General features: G+C 43.1%; 1 protein-coding gene across 6 annotated transcripts; it reads right to left on the bottom strand.

Annotated features, from left to right (window-relative positions):
- Window positions 1-3,315: 3,315 nt before the first annotated feature.
- On the bottom strand, window positions 3,316-11,994 carry ADGRF4 (adhesion G protein-coupled receptor F4). Of its 6 annotated transcripts, XM_056344648.1 has the most exons (7): window positions 11,778-11,994; window positions 10,806-10,842; window positions 10,506-10,666; window positions 9,579-9,869; window positions 7,491-8,855; window positions 6,773-6,814; window positions 3,316-6,679 (listed from the first exon to the last, which is right to left on the bottom strand). In XM_056344648.1, exons 1-7 carry the CDS (start codon window positions 11,853-11,855, stop codon window positions 6,575-6,577), a joined length of 2,079 nt encoding a protein of 692 aa, XP_056200623.1. In that variant the 5' UTR covers window positions 11,856-11,994; the 3' UTR covers window positions 3,316-6,574. The 6 variants fall into 6 exon arrangements, 2 of the variants coding, with proteins under 2 accessions (XP_056200623.1, XP_056200622.1); XR_008822770.1 differs by having other exon boundaries at window positions 3,316-4,501; window positions 6,620-8,855; XR_008822768.1 differs by having other exon boundaries at window positions 3,316-4,501; window positions 6,620-6,679; window positions 6,773-8,855; window positions 10,806-11,848.
- Between the last annotated feature and the right edge of the window lie 1,768 nt (window positions 11,995-13,762).

The raw sequence follows: 13,762 nt of genomic DNA, 5'->3' as shown, positions 1-13,762 counted from the left end.
TGATCCAATTACTTCACCTTCCTTTTCCTTACAACTTCCATCAAAGAGCCAGCCAAAACAGAGAGCTCTGCCTGGGGATGGCCACCTCTAGTAATAGAAATTCACATTTGGCTACTGGTAACAATACTGCAATGGAAAGAAAGGCCTGTGATAGCTATCGCGTGTCAAGGCCAGAAGGGACTGTTTCACAGGCTGGAGAATTGCCTTCACACCACTGTACAGCTCCCAGAGTCAGTGTTTACTGAAAGCCCGGTTTAGCAACAGCAGAGAAAGGAAAACTCATTGCTTCTCAAAAGACTTGCTCTACTATTCATTTATGCTTCTCAAGGAAGGGTATTTAAAGCCAGTCACATTCAAGTTAGACACAGCTCGATCTTCCAATAACCCAGTAATGGTAATAGTCTGCCCACTCCTGCACCAGAGACCCTGCAGCATAAATAAGTAGTAAATCGTAAAACTCGACTTGTGCTCCCCAAGGGGCGGAATGATCTTTCTAATCAATCTGTTGTTCAACACAATCTTCAAATAGCCCAAACAGATGATTTATTACTGGTCTGAGCCTGAAACAAGAGTACCCAAAGGATAAACTTCTGTCTTTCATGTGGGTTGCAGAGCTATAATTAAACACTGATGCTTAAGCAAGCAAGAGAGCACTGGGCTTTTCAAGTTTCGTACTGCTGAGCAAATAAAAGTGCAAATCCATTTACTGGCTGCAGTTAAGTAGATAAATTGACCTAAGATGACTTTTTCCAGTTGTGAAAAAGAACGACCTTAGCACGTGGCTGCAGTAACTGGTGGCAGATTAACTATTTCTGTAAAATCAGAAGAGGCACGCACCTTCTCCCAAAGCTGGAACCAGCCTCTGTGCGTAACTTAAGTCAAGCTGGGTTTCAGGTACAACGGGAACCTGAGGGGCCTGAAGAGACACAAGTGCCCAACCACATTTGACCTGAAGCGTAGACTGTATGTAAGGAGGTTTACAAACTTTACCCCATTAGCAAGGTGTCTCTGTTACACCCAGATGAAGGTGGTTCAAGGAAAACACTTCTTACTACAGCATTCAGAGCAAAACCATAGAAAGATTTGATTACATCGAAAACAGGAAAGTTCAAATTACATATAACTCCAATGGCATTTGATATTGATTATGCCTGCTTGGGAAAGTGAAAATAAAAAAAGGCTGGTTTGTAGCGCAGAGTTAGTTAGAAAGCAGCCACACAACACCTTTGCGAAGGACCACGCCAAGCACCCAGTGGTTCTTGGAGCCACAGGCAGCAGGCTGGAAGCACACCTGGAGCTAGCAGTGCCGAGCCTCGTGGTGCAGGTGGGTATCTACCAGCAGCACATTTCATGGAGCAGCCCAGCCACCTTGTTAACAGCCTGCGAGACTCTACTGGTTTGGCACTTTCCTCTCAATTCACCAGCCCTGAAGGAGATGCCTCTGACAGATAGAAAACAAGGGACAATGTTGCTGGCTCTGGAAATGCAACATAAAACTTGAGGTATTTGAGATAAACTAATGTTCTACCCAAGAACTTGTCAAGGCTGACATCAAAACACAAGAAAATTCAAATTTCATCTGCTGGGCCAAGGAGTTCTGACATCTCTGTGCTTGGCCACCCAACCAATGCTGTAAGCCGATGGAAAAAAATGGGTTATCCCATTAATTGTGTCACCGTGTGAAGAAGAGCACTTGGGGTTCTCAAATCTGACCACTTTGGCAGGGAGGGCGGAACAGCTCCAAAACAAGCTCCTGCACGTCAAGGGGCCCACCTGATCCACTCAACATGGACATTATTAAACTGTGCTAAACTGGTACTTTGGGAAACTGGCAGAATTTGAACTCTAGTGGTTCCCCCCCACCAGCTGCACCTAGATCTGGGTCATCAGCCCATGACATTTAAAGAAATACCAGTTCATAACCCACAGAGGGCAGGTACAGCTTTCACCTCTCAGAAACATTTATTCATTAAATGCTCCTGGTCAGTTTAATTTTGGGGTATTAAAAATAAAACTTCAGTGCTCATCCTCATCCTGTACCATCAAGTGGTTCTCTGTAAGCCCCTAGTTATTTTTAAATACCTAAATGATCATAAAACCAGGGTGAAACACTTTGCTGTGTGCCAGCTGCTGAAAATAAGCCCCATGCTTCAAACATCCTTTGATAAACGGCTTAGATACTTCTATCAGCAAAGTGCAGATGAAACAGATTCCTTTCACAGCACCACTGCCTGGCCAAGACTCCTGCTGAATTTCCTGGGATTTTGGAGGGGGTGTGTATAACATGGGAAGCCTCATCTGAGACTGTCTATAAATTCAGAGTTGTAATGGACTGTGGTTTAACATGCACATGTGTGCACACACAAGACGAGGGTAAAGATGCTAGGGTTGTTTTGAATTTCCAGGAGGGAAAAACCACATCATTTCAGTAATAAAATTTCACTGTTAACAGTAAAACCAAACAAACACTAGTTGAATTAAATGTAATCCTGAAGAATGGTGGAAAATGGAGGTCTTTAAATACACTGCAGCAAATTCAGGTGCAAAGCAGCTGTTTTCTCCATGCTGCAAACTGCATGTGGTCCCCTTCCTACAGAGGTGACAGAGGTACCTCTACAGGGTTCACATCTGCAAAGGACACGTGCTGAACACTGGCCAACACCTCCACCTGACACTACACATCCTGTGCTAGTCTTTGAACTATTCTTTAAAATATAGTAGTAGATTCATAAATCAGGTGTACAATACCAAAATGAAATAAAACCCTCAAGCGTAAGAGGCACGTAGCTCTGATACTACATTGAAAAAGGCCAGGCAGGGACTTGGAGGAGATGCTACTGGTGCTGAAAAAGGTTTAAGAGACAAGTCCAACATACATTAACTTATTAAGTGGGGGAAAGGGAAGGAAAGGAAAAAAAAAATCCTCTAAGTGCTTCAAGAAGAGAGAGAAGCTGAAGCACAGAAAATGCTGCTTGACACTAAGAAGCAGACTTCGGGGCAATGGTCTTTTTAAATTTATGTTACAGCAGCATGTAAGTCCAATTTTATCTCTGTTTAATCAAAGCTCTCCAACATGCAAACGCACTGTATGAAGTGAGTGGGGATAGTCTCTTGTAGCAAAACTACAGTCTATGAGGAAAGAAAATAGGAGAGGAAGGCATGAGGAAGCAACAAAGTCCTGGGGACAAGAACTCTGTCATGGCCCAGCAGAGCTCTGCCCTCGCGATCCCCCCTCCAGAGCCCTGCCCTCCCCCACACCCCCCCCCCCCCCCGCCCCCCGAGTCATCTGGCTCTGGATTTTTCCATAGTTACGCATCACATGCCCCACACCCCTCAGTTCATTTCCCAGGGTATTTTTCTCCCTCTTCAGTAAAGGGGTGTTGATGACATTAAACAGTATTATTTTGATTAAATTTTCTGTATTTCAAACGTATGTGAAGCTACAGGGGGATGAGTGATTTCTGACTTGAGTAATACCAGCTAACATTAAAGGGCATTTATCTGCTTTTTTCAGTAGAGAATAGTGACTGCTTATTAGAAACAATGACAAAATTTCAACCTTATTTCCATTTGAAAACATTGATGTGTCCTGACAAGAGAGAATAACATTTCTATCAAAGCTTGCATTAAAAAAGGATTTCTCAGACCGAGGACTGATTTTCTAATGAAGCCGAGTACCCCATCTCACATGGACAAACCATTTCCTTCGTTAGCACACCGCATGGGACGTGGGAGCTTTCCATCCACGTGATTAAACTGAAGCATATTCACAACTTACTTTGCCACATCTAAAGAGGGAAACTAATTATTTGCAGAATGTTCATTCTTGTTTATCTTTGTCATTGTCTTGCAGGGTGGAAAAAGAATGAAATTTCTATCCTGGCAAACTGAAACAGTGCTTTGTACAATTCCTCTGACACACAAGCACCGAGATGGACAAATACCGAGATGGAGAGAACAGCTGCAAGGCAGAAATAGTGTTACATGCTCCCTCGGTCTGGGAGGACAAATGGAAATTATGAATACAGTGCCACCTAACAGAATCACTTTTGATCAAAGATAGCCAAAACCAGCTCAATAACACTCAATATTTCCACATCACATTAAAAATTAAATAACTGTAGAACAGCTCCACATGCTGTACGGCTCCTCATTGCACTGACATAAAAAAAAAATAATAAAAGAAACTGAAGCACTGAAATGGCAAACGAGGACAAACTCTCCTCACAGCAGTTTTCATAAAGGTGAGAAAGGTGTATCAGTGTGTTTCCTCCAAGGGCTGCAGCAACCCTGATGATTTCCTGCTCCTGACAGCAGGTTCAGAGCCTTTTCTCTTCTAGTTTTCATGATGTTTCCCGTGGTCGTGCTTCAGGACAGTGCTGTCCATGCTCTGAGCTGGTCAGCCACTTTGGCTCATCTCAAACCAGGATTTCTGTGTAAAAAGTGCTCCTTTTTCCTCTCGCTGCTCAGGTTCACTGAAGACAACCGTCCATTGCTAGGACTAAGGGAAAAGAAATCAGCAGGTCAGATTAGATATGTCATCCGTGTAGGTGGAAGTTCCATTTCAAAAAGGAGGTGCCTTCAAATCCTGTGAGAAACACCACAAGACGGTCATCTTAAAATCTGATCCAGAAGAAGGGTTTTTATGAGGCTGGAGCAACCAGGGGACCTGAAGCAAGAGTCTGCATAACCCTTCTAGGTGTTTTACACAATCGCCATTAAACCCCCAGATAGTCCCATTCTGAAACCTCTCTGAAACAAGAGGTTTTAATTTTTTTTATTATTATTTTTTTTAACAATCATTTCAGGTGTGACAAACTTTTCCAGCTCTTGTAAGTCAAACTCATGTGGTCTCTTTCACCCAGGTGAGTGGCCACATTGACCCAAGCTTGTAGACACAGGCAGCCATGGTTTCCACGTAAAATTTTGCCCAGTGAGATCACTTAATACTTTTAGCAAGTGTTGTCAGGTCATGGGATTAGTGAAATTTCTACCATTGTTTCCAGAATATTATACTGGTGGTGACTTGAGAGAATTTTAACCTACAAACTTCCACTCCTGACCTGAAGTTTGATAAGATGTGCAACAACTTCACTGTTATTTGGATCCTGGATCTGTAAAACTAGGAATAGCTTTCAATACTAGAATCAGGACTGATATATAGACTGGAGAAAAGCAAGGAAATACCTTTATTTTCCTGAAGTTCAAACTGAACTGACATAGTTTCTTTTGGCAGACAGCAGGAGCACTGCAGACTATTCTTGCAAGACAGCTAAAGGGGATTCCCTTTTATAAATACAGCATGAAAGCATTAAAGCCTCGGTACCAAAGGAAATCTAACAAACAGCAGATAAACTTTTCCAGCAGAGGTAGGAAATACTAACTCAGCAAGGTCAGCACTTCAATTCCACCTACGTTTTCCTAGGAAGCTGCTGAAACACAGCTGTTTCCTTAAGGTTTAAACACTGGCTTTTAATGAATTGTCTTGATATTTAAAAAAACCCTCAGGCTCTTTGAGAACCAACATTGATGAGCACCAAATGTACCGGCTGGGCTCTGAGCGGTTTCCATCCTGAACTGATGTCCAGCTGGAAGCAGAACCACCTTCTGATATCTAAAAGCAGCCCTGCCATCATACGGATCCATATTTTTGTATAGATGGCAAATAGGTCATTACATTGGGATTTTGGACTCCTAATTCTGCTCCTTACTTAGTCACCTTAAATTAGGTGTGTTTTACAGCTGGGGAAAAAGGTCATTGGCATCTCTGTCTAAAGGACTTTGATATCTACAGGTGAAAAGATGAGATTAAAATACCATTTTTAATTTTGTAACAGCAGTAGGTTATGTAGCAGTCAAAAGTCTATGGATTGCCACTTCTAATATCTAGAAGCTTAATACCCTCAACATCCTTTTCAGATACCTGTATGTTGCGGTTTAACCCCAGACAGTAACGAAGTGCCGCGCAGCAGCTCGCTCACTTCCCCCAACGCAAGGAGGTGGGGAGGAGAATCAGAAAGGGATGTAAAACTTGAGGGCTGAGGTAAGAACAGTTGTAACAATTGAGATAAAAGCAAAAGAGTAATAATAAGCTATAATGAAAACAAGGGAGAAGGGGAGAGGAATGAAATTCAAAGGCAAGGGAGAAAAGAATACTAGTGATGCCCAGTACAGTTGCTCACCACCTGCTGAGCGATGCCCAGACAGTCCCCGAGCAGCGATCGGCAGCCTTGGGCAACCCGCCCAGTTTATATACTGAGCATGACATCCCATGGTATGGAATATCCCTTTGGCTAGTTGGGGTCAGCTGTCCCGGCTCTGCTCCCTTCCAATTTTCTGCATCCCTCCAGCCCTCCCGCCAGCAAGGCCTGAGAAACCAAAAAGTCCCTGACCACACTGTTTCCACACCAAATCCAAAACACAGCACCACCAAGAGGAAAATTAACTCCATCCCAGCCAAAACCAGGACACTGTATTTCCTTCAGCAAGCATTTGCCTTAGAAAAATGTTAAACCAGGTAAGATTCAGTGATTTGTTCCATTCTTTCCTCATACAAATAAGGTAAGTTAGTAAATTAAGCCTCTAAGGGGGGAAAAAAGCAATCTATATAAATCTTTACCTTTGCTAGACTACACTTCCTCTTTGATGAAAGGCAGCTCATCCTTAAGGCTTCTCTTGTCTGTAGATTTAAGAAAATATTAAACGGAACAGTTTCTCAGAGCGTAGAAAATGTTCATACAATCCAGAATAAGTACTGAAGTGACCCAAGTACCTTTCTGTCCAGAAGTGTCCCAAACAACAGGATGAAGAATCCCTAAAAAAGTTGCAAAACCAGTTAACAAAACCAGCATGACCACAGGATGGTTCTTAAATGCTTCTACACACCACTTCCTTAAGGATAGATCTCATCACCTATGACTCGGATAAACTCCTTTTGCTCATTGCTGTTATCCGCCCAGTTCACACGGGCTCTCCAGGAATGTCAAGAATGGATATATAACCCATGCTAATTCTCATTAAGAACTGGACTGATGGGTTACATACCAAGACTTTCTCAACCCACTCAGCAGCAGTATTAGCCAAGAGCCGCCAAGGCAGACTGGGTATACAACAGTGTCAGGTAATATTAGATGTTTATACTGATGTGTTAAAATAAAACCATCTTCAATGGCCAATGAGAATTTTCTGTGTATAATTGATATGGATGAGCCCTTTTTTTCAGTTACTGGGCATTAACCAGTGTATTTTATGCTTTACATGAATTCATCATCCTGACTCATCACACTTTGTGCCAACTAGTTTGTTCCATTACCCATCTGCCTTTACGACGTCAACGCAGGATGCCTAGCGCATGTACCACGTTGAGTCAAAAAGAAAGCTTAGACCCTGTTTTTCACACACAACGCATGCTGCCAGCCTCTCTTTGATCTGCTACCTTTCCCCAGGCTCAAAGTTTGATCACACACCATTCCCAGTCTTGCAGAGTTTACCTGAAAGGCGTTCAATAGTGCAAACATAACATGGAACGCCAGAGAGTGACTGTCGACAACCGTGGCTAATCCAAACCCCCAGGTGAGACCCAGAAGAGGTGTCAGAAGGGCAACATTTTTGCTAATTCGGATCATGTTGCTCAAATCTTGTGACTTGCAGCCTTCTCCAACAGAGGATCTCCCAGTCTTCACCACAACTACTATCACCACCACCACATTCACAACAATGATGCTCAGAGCGGGTACAACAAAGGCCAAGAGGGCTTTGGTCTCATACCAATTGAGCCAGCAGGCTCCACTCCTTAAATACCCGTTTTTTGGTTCAGTAATAGCAACAGTGAGGATAGATATGACCAAGGGACATCCATATCCAACAGAGAATGCTGTAGCTATGAATACAGATCTTGTTATCTTAAAAAAAATTAATAATAATCCATAAAGAATCAAAAGGCCCAAGGTAAACATCCAAAAAAACAAGGCAAGATAGAAAAAGTGAAGGAAAAACGTGGCTGCTACACACAACTGATAGTTTAGGGCTGTGTTGTGAACAACAGCCGCCAAGATGAACAAAACATCGGCGATGAGAAGAGATGTAGCGATGTTGACCAAACAAAAATGGCGCATGTAGGTTATTTCGGTTTTTGTAACGTGGCGCCAGACAACAGCCTCAATGATAAGGCAAAGAACCAGGCTGCAAATGGAAAGGCCTAACCCTACGCGTGTAACGTAATCCAGCACTGCATTTCGGAGCACGGCAGGGGACATCAAAATGGAGAAGGATTTGAATGTCCGACGGTGGTACTTGCAGACGCAAACAACACTGCTGATGTTGTCAGATGTCATTTTGCACGCCCTGTTATCCCATCTCCTTTCCGTGGAGTGCCACCCAACACACTGAGCCTTGACGTTCTCCAGTTTATTCACCTTTTCAAAGGTGAGCAAAATACGCCGGAGCTCTTCTGGCAGAGACACGGATAACACCATTCCATTTACAGAAACTGGGTCCAACCGGCTGGTTTCTATAATGGCTCCAAGTGTTGGAAATGCAATGCTGATGGCTTTGGAAGCCTTGGGTAACCTGGAAAGCTCTTCTTCTGGAATCACCACGTGCCCAGTGATATTGCCTGTGTTATTGAACTCCATAGAAAAATCAAAGCTCTTTCCAGAAGTGTTTTTATGTATGCTGTAGCCTTTTGTAGAGATGAAGCGCTCCTGTATACGTTCTGACCCATTCCTTAGGAGAAGTTTCCCAGCAAATAAATTCACCGAGTCCAGTAATACTGAACTAGCATTTCTGTCCTTTACAAAAGCCCAGTTGGAAATAATGGAGCTGTTAAGAATATGGTTTGCTATCCTGCTGTAAGCCTGAAACAAACAAGAAAAAAAAAAAGTTACTTTTTATGTTCAAAGAAACCAACTGTTATTCCACCTGCAGAGTCTCCAGAAAGGCTCATTTAAATTCAAGAGTGATTTCTATAAAGGGAATATTCTTCTTTGACAATGAACAGGTTCCCATGGTCAAACCCCAACATCTCATTGGCATGGTCACTACCAGAATTGTCCTATCCTCTTCATATCATGGCCCAAAAGGGGATTGGAGAAGCAAATATAAAGCAAAAATCAGGACACCTAAGTTCTATTCAAGATGCTGACCTGCTATGCAGGTTTGCTTTACATCATCCTCCATATATTTCTTCCCCCACCTCTCTGATTTCATCAGGAAAAAAAATGAGTTTCCATTGTGCAACACATGACAAACACAGCTGCAGGACAGCATCTCCAAGTCTGCCTTCCCTACAGCGTCATACTTTAAAAATGACTTCTTCCTTGGACTGCTTTCCCATGTCTAACCAGTTCCTGAAAATTTTTGCTTTTAAAGAAAGAATTCCAGAGAGTACTTTCATTGTACATGAATAGGTCAAAGAGTTTCTCTGACAACAAAATATGGCCCTCTCTGGAAACTCTCCCAGGTGATGTCCATGCGATTTGCAACTATCACTTCATTGGACAGTGGCTATAAGGACAAAACACTGTATGGATGCTCTGGCAAGCTCAAAAACACCTCCTGAAGCCCATATGAGTAAATACCTGCATTTTTCCTCTATTGACATTCTCTGATAACAGCAGGGAAATCTTCTTCAGCAATTCCACTATATCAGCAATGTTTCCTGGAATGGCTGGTGAAGACAGGATATCTGGGATGATGCATGAAAAATCAGCTTGGCAGTTACTATTCCCATGGTCGTCATCACCAAAATATTTTGCTCCACCTCCAGGCTTCCCATGTGCTGGCTTTCCTTCCCCTACAAAAGGAAGGTGTTCTCCAGCAACACTAACCTGTCCTCCAGAGCTTGGAAGGAGCTCACGTTCAGAAATTCTCTGGAGGGAGGAAAATAAATTTGGGAAAATGAACAAACAGAATGAAAATGAAGCTGCAGCTACAACCAGGCAAGAGATACAGTGCTGCAACTAGGTGACCTTCACAGGTCCCTTCTGACCGTGACCATTCTGTCATTCTGTGCTGGGGTATGCAATAAATGTGCTGGATGGCCTGAAACCCAGGACCACAGCCCACCTGAGAAGAATGCCTTGCTTCTACAACAGATACAAAGAAAGGGGCAAGAACTAAATGTAGTGCCTTATCCTTCAAGTGACCTGAATAAAGTTTTTTATTTTGTGGTTGAGGAGAATTTACCATGAATCATCTGATTATTACAGATATTGGTGTTGCTTTTTTCTCAGGTCCATCCCAGCGTATCATTGTCTTGGTTTAGATGCGCATGAGGAATGTTAACCAAAAGAACAAGGCAAGTTCACTTCTGAATTATGTTTCCACGCAATAATTTCTAAAATTTATTTCCTATCATTTGGTTTAAGATGAAGTCAAAGCCTGTTATCAAATTTATCTGTGTTTTAGGATCCCACCTCCTTCCCTTTGCTCAAGTCTGAAAGCGGATGGAGGAAGGGGCTGTCTTTGCAAGAAATTATGAGCACAGGCCAAAGCAGATGCCTCACCTGAAAAAGAGACTGAACATCCAGGCTTGCACAGGCATCTGCGAACATTTGCCACTTTCTGTTTTCACAAACAAAGCTTGTCTCCCCATGGAAGGAGGGAGAACAAGGCTGAATACAAATAGCTCCGTTATCTTTGCAGGGAATAAGATTTATACAGCCATCTGTAAAACAAATCAAGCAGATATTGTTATAAGGTATAAGACAGCATACTATGGTTCACGAGGTATCAGGGGTATAAAGTATTGATAATTGGTAACATCTCACAAAGAATTAACAAAGACACATAGCTATTCACTGTACCTTGCTGATTACCAGTCTTTGATTCCTTATGGAGAACCTGAAAAATAAGAAGTGGAATGCAGATTAAATCTGAAATAAGATGACTCCGTGGCACAAACCAGAAAGGTGACTGCAAGGGCAGAATAGTCATTTTGAGGTCCAGAAGTCTTATCAAGGTCCAGAATGCAGAGCTCATGGCCCCTTGCTCATACAGACCAACTGAGAACTCCCCACTGGCAGTGTATCTCTATATATCGAGCCTTCGGTTCTACCCTTCTACTGCAGTGACATACTGAGTTAGCCGACAGGATCACACACGCCTCCAGCAGTTGTCCTCCAGTCAAAAAGCCTGTATTAGGCTTAAGCTCTCCAGTATTTCCCGTGTTGGTGAGAATCTGTGACTTGTTGGTGACAATGCGATCTATATGACTTTTGCCATAAGATAAAACTACAGTTGTACGAATATCCATAGCCACTTCATTCCTCTCCTGGTTGGGCAGTGACCCCAAGGTAGGCACACGGGACTCCTGCAGGCAGGACCACTTGCTGGGACGGTGTGTGGTGCAGCCAGGCACAATCCAGAACAGCTTCCGTCACCGCTTGGTCAAACGGTCCATCACCTCCAACCAGACAAACCCTGCCAGCCTGGAAGGAAAGCTTGGCTACGCAATGCCTTGGGAGCTGCACTGTTACTGCTGGGTAAAGGAGGCTGAATAGCAGGTTTCTAACACTCCAGGAGTTGTGCTGGAGGTTGCTTGGCATGTTGAACATAATGAATACTTCAAAATATTTCCTCCTGCAGCGACAGGACAAGGGGAAAAGGTTTCATACTGGAAGAGGGTAGGCTTAGATCGGATGAGGAAGAAATTTTTATGATGAGGGTGGTGAGACACTGGCACAGGTTGCCTAGAGAAGCTGTGGATGCCCCATCCCTGGAAGTGTTCAAGGTCAGGTGGGATGGGGATTTGGGCAGCCTGGTCTAGTGAAACTTACCCCAAGAGCCGTGTGCGGCGTGGCTGGGAAGAAGTGCACAGTCCAAAGGAGCAGGCAGTGGACTACCCTCACATCCATCCCCTCGCATTTACTGCTTTCCTCCTGGAAGGAACAGATGTTAAAGGAGCTTAGACACCTCTGTTTTCACTTTGGAATAGTCTTGTTGCTAGCAAGAAAGCAGCTAAACCCATCCCCAAAGACTGTCCTTGCAAGGTAATTTTCAGATATTTATCATTTAAATTTTTTACTGAGAATGATTTGTGAACCTTTTCTTAAAAAAAAAAAAAAAAGTTGGTCCAACACTGGAAGTTACTGCATTTATAATTTATTGTAAACTGCGAGGTAGAGAGCTTATTAAAGCAGTTCAGCCTGTGGGTCCTTTTTGAAGTGATTTAAGACAGGCTTCGTCTCTGCCACGCAAGCTAGCAAGCTTGGGCCCTCTGGGATCAGATATCAAAATCTGAGAAACAAGGACCAGACTGAAGTAACATGTTACTTGCTTTGCAGAAGGATTCAGGCCTCTGCTGCCCCCATGAAGTTTCCTATGGTTCTTTGTAAAAGCTTAATATCCTGGCTTGCAATTTGTTACAGGCATCTTTACTGGCAGAAAATAATCTGGGGATTAAGGAAAAATAGTATGTTACATTAAATCTGATTACTAGATGCTATGCATGTCTAAGGTAAAAGCAACAGCTGCTGTGGATTCAAAAGAATTGAGACACTAATCTTCCGTCATTGGATGCAGAGGTAGATTAAGGCATGGACTAATAAAAAAAAAAAAAAAAAGGCATAAAATTGGTGAGCTAAAGCACTAAAACACAAAACAAACACAAAGTGGCAAAGCGGAATGATGGCTGGATTTCAGGAGATGCACACTCGTCAGATCACCATGCCTTGATAGCAGCCACTCAGTTCTCCCCCGATAGTACTGAGCAGCACAGATGATGCTGAAACAGAAGGGGTCCTGCACCGACAGAGTTTCCTGGATAGGAAAACACATCTCCGCTCCAAGTTCTCACCATCTGACAGCATCGCAGGGCCAGGCGCACAGCTGGCTACCCCCTTCATCTGTGGCAATTGTTCACCTTACTGTATTTTCAAATTCGCAGGTTTATTACTTATGAAAAGATCATAAAGGGAAGAGCCATGGGAATTTCTAAGCTAGCTCTAAAGGAGAACCTTATGGCAGCCTCTTGAATTCAACTGGTACGAGTACAAAGATTTTCTGGGTTTAAAAGCTAGAAACCATTAGCTCTTCTAAGGAAATAAAATGGACAAGGAGAAGTGAACCAAAAGATTCAGATCAACCTTGCCAAAAAATGGGAGGTGGCTGGGAAACACCTACAGGTTTGAGGCAAAGGGCTGTATCAAATTCTTTTCCGATTTCTGCGGTCATTATGTGTTTACTGTATGCTTGTAGCCCTAATTCCATTTCACAGCAGGGAATCCTTGAGCTCATCGTGTTTCATCGTTAACTCATATTTTTGTATTTAGTCACTGATGTAACTCCACCTAGGGCTGTTACCTTTAAGTGAGGTAGAAATCTGGAACAGGTCCAGGTATCTAAGGCTCACCAAGATATCGGCCCGCGTTACCAGTAAAACACTGTTCTCGCTCAGTTGCGTTGCTTGACTCACCCTGGAAAGCACCCAGTCTCACACTGCAAGAACATGCCAAGCACCAACAGATACTTAGAGCAAAACAAGGAACACAGCAGCAAGTCACTGTAGGGAAAGAACATGGATATACTGACCCAAGACCATGTGAAAGCACATACACCTATTCCTCGCCCAAAGCATCCAGTTATAGTACTTGAGACAGAGAATAACATATATATCTTATCATAAACTACCTACTACCAGTAATGCCTCCCTTTTTAAGAAGCTGTAAACAGGTTACTCCTCCCTTCCAGAGCTTTCTGTTCCACCAGGACATAGGCACACAAGCAACTGAGTTGTCAAAACCCTTGAGAAACAAGGTACTTC

Source organism: Falco biarmicus, chromosome 6, assembly GCF_023638135.1.
Source record: "Falco biarmicus isolate bFalBia1 chromosome 6, bFalBia1.pri, whole genome shotgun sequence".
NCBI lineage: Eukaryota > Metazoa > Chordata > Aves > Falconiformes > Falconidae > Falco > Falco biarmicus.
The sequence above is the reverse complement of the archived record's forward strand: the minus strand, read 5'-3'. Positions and strand labels throughout refer to the sequence as shown.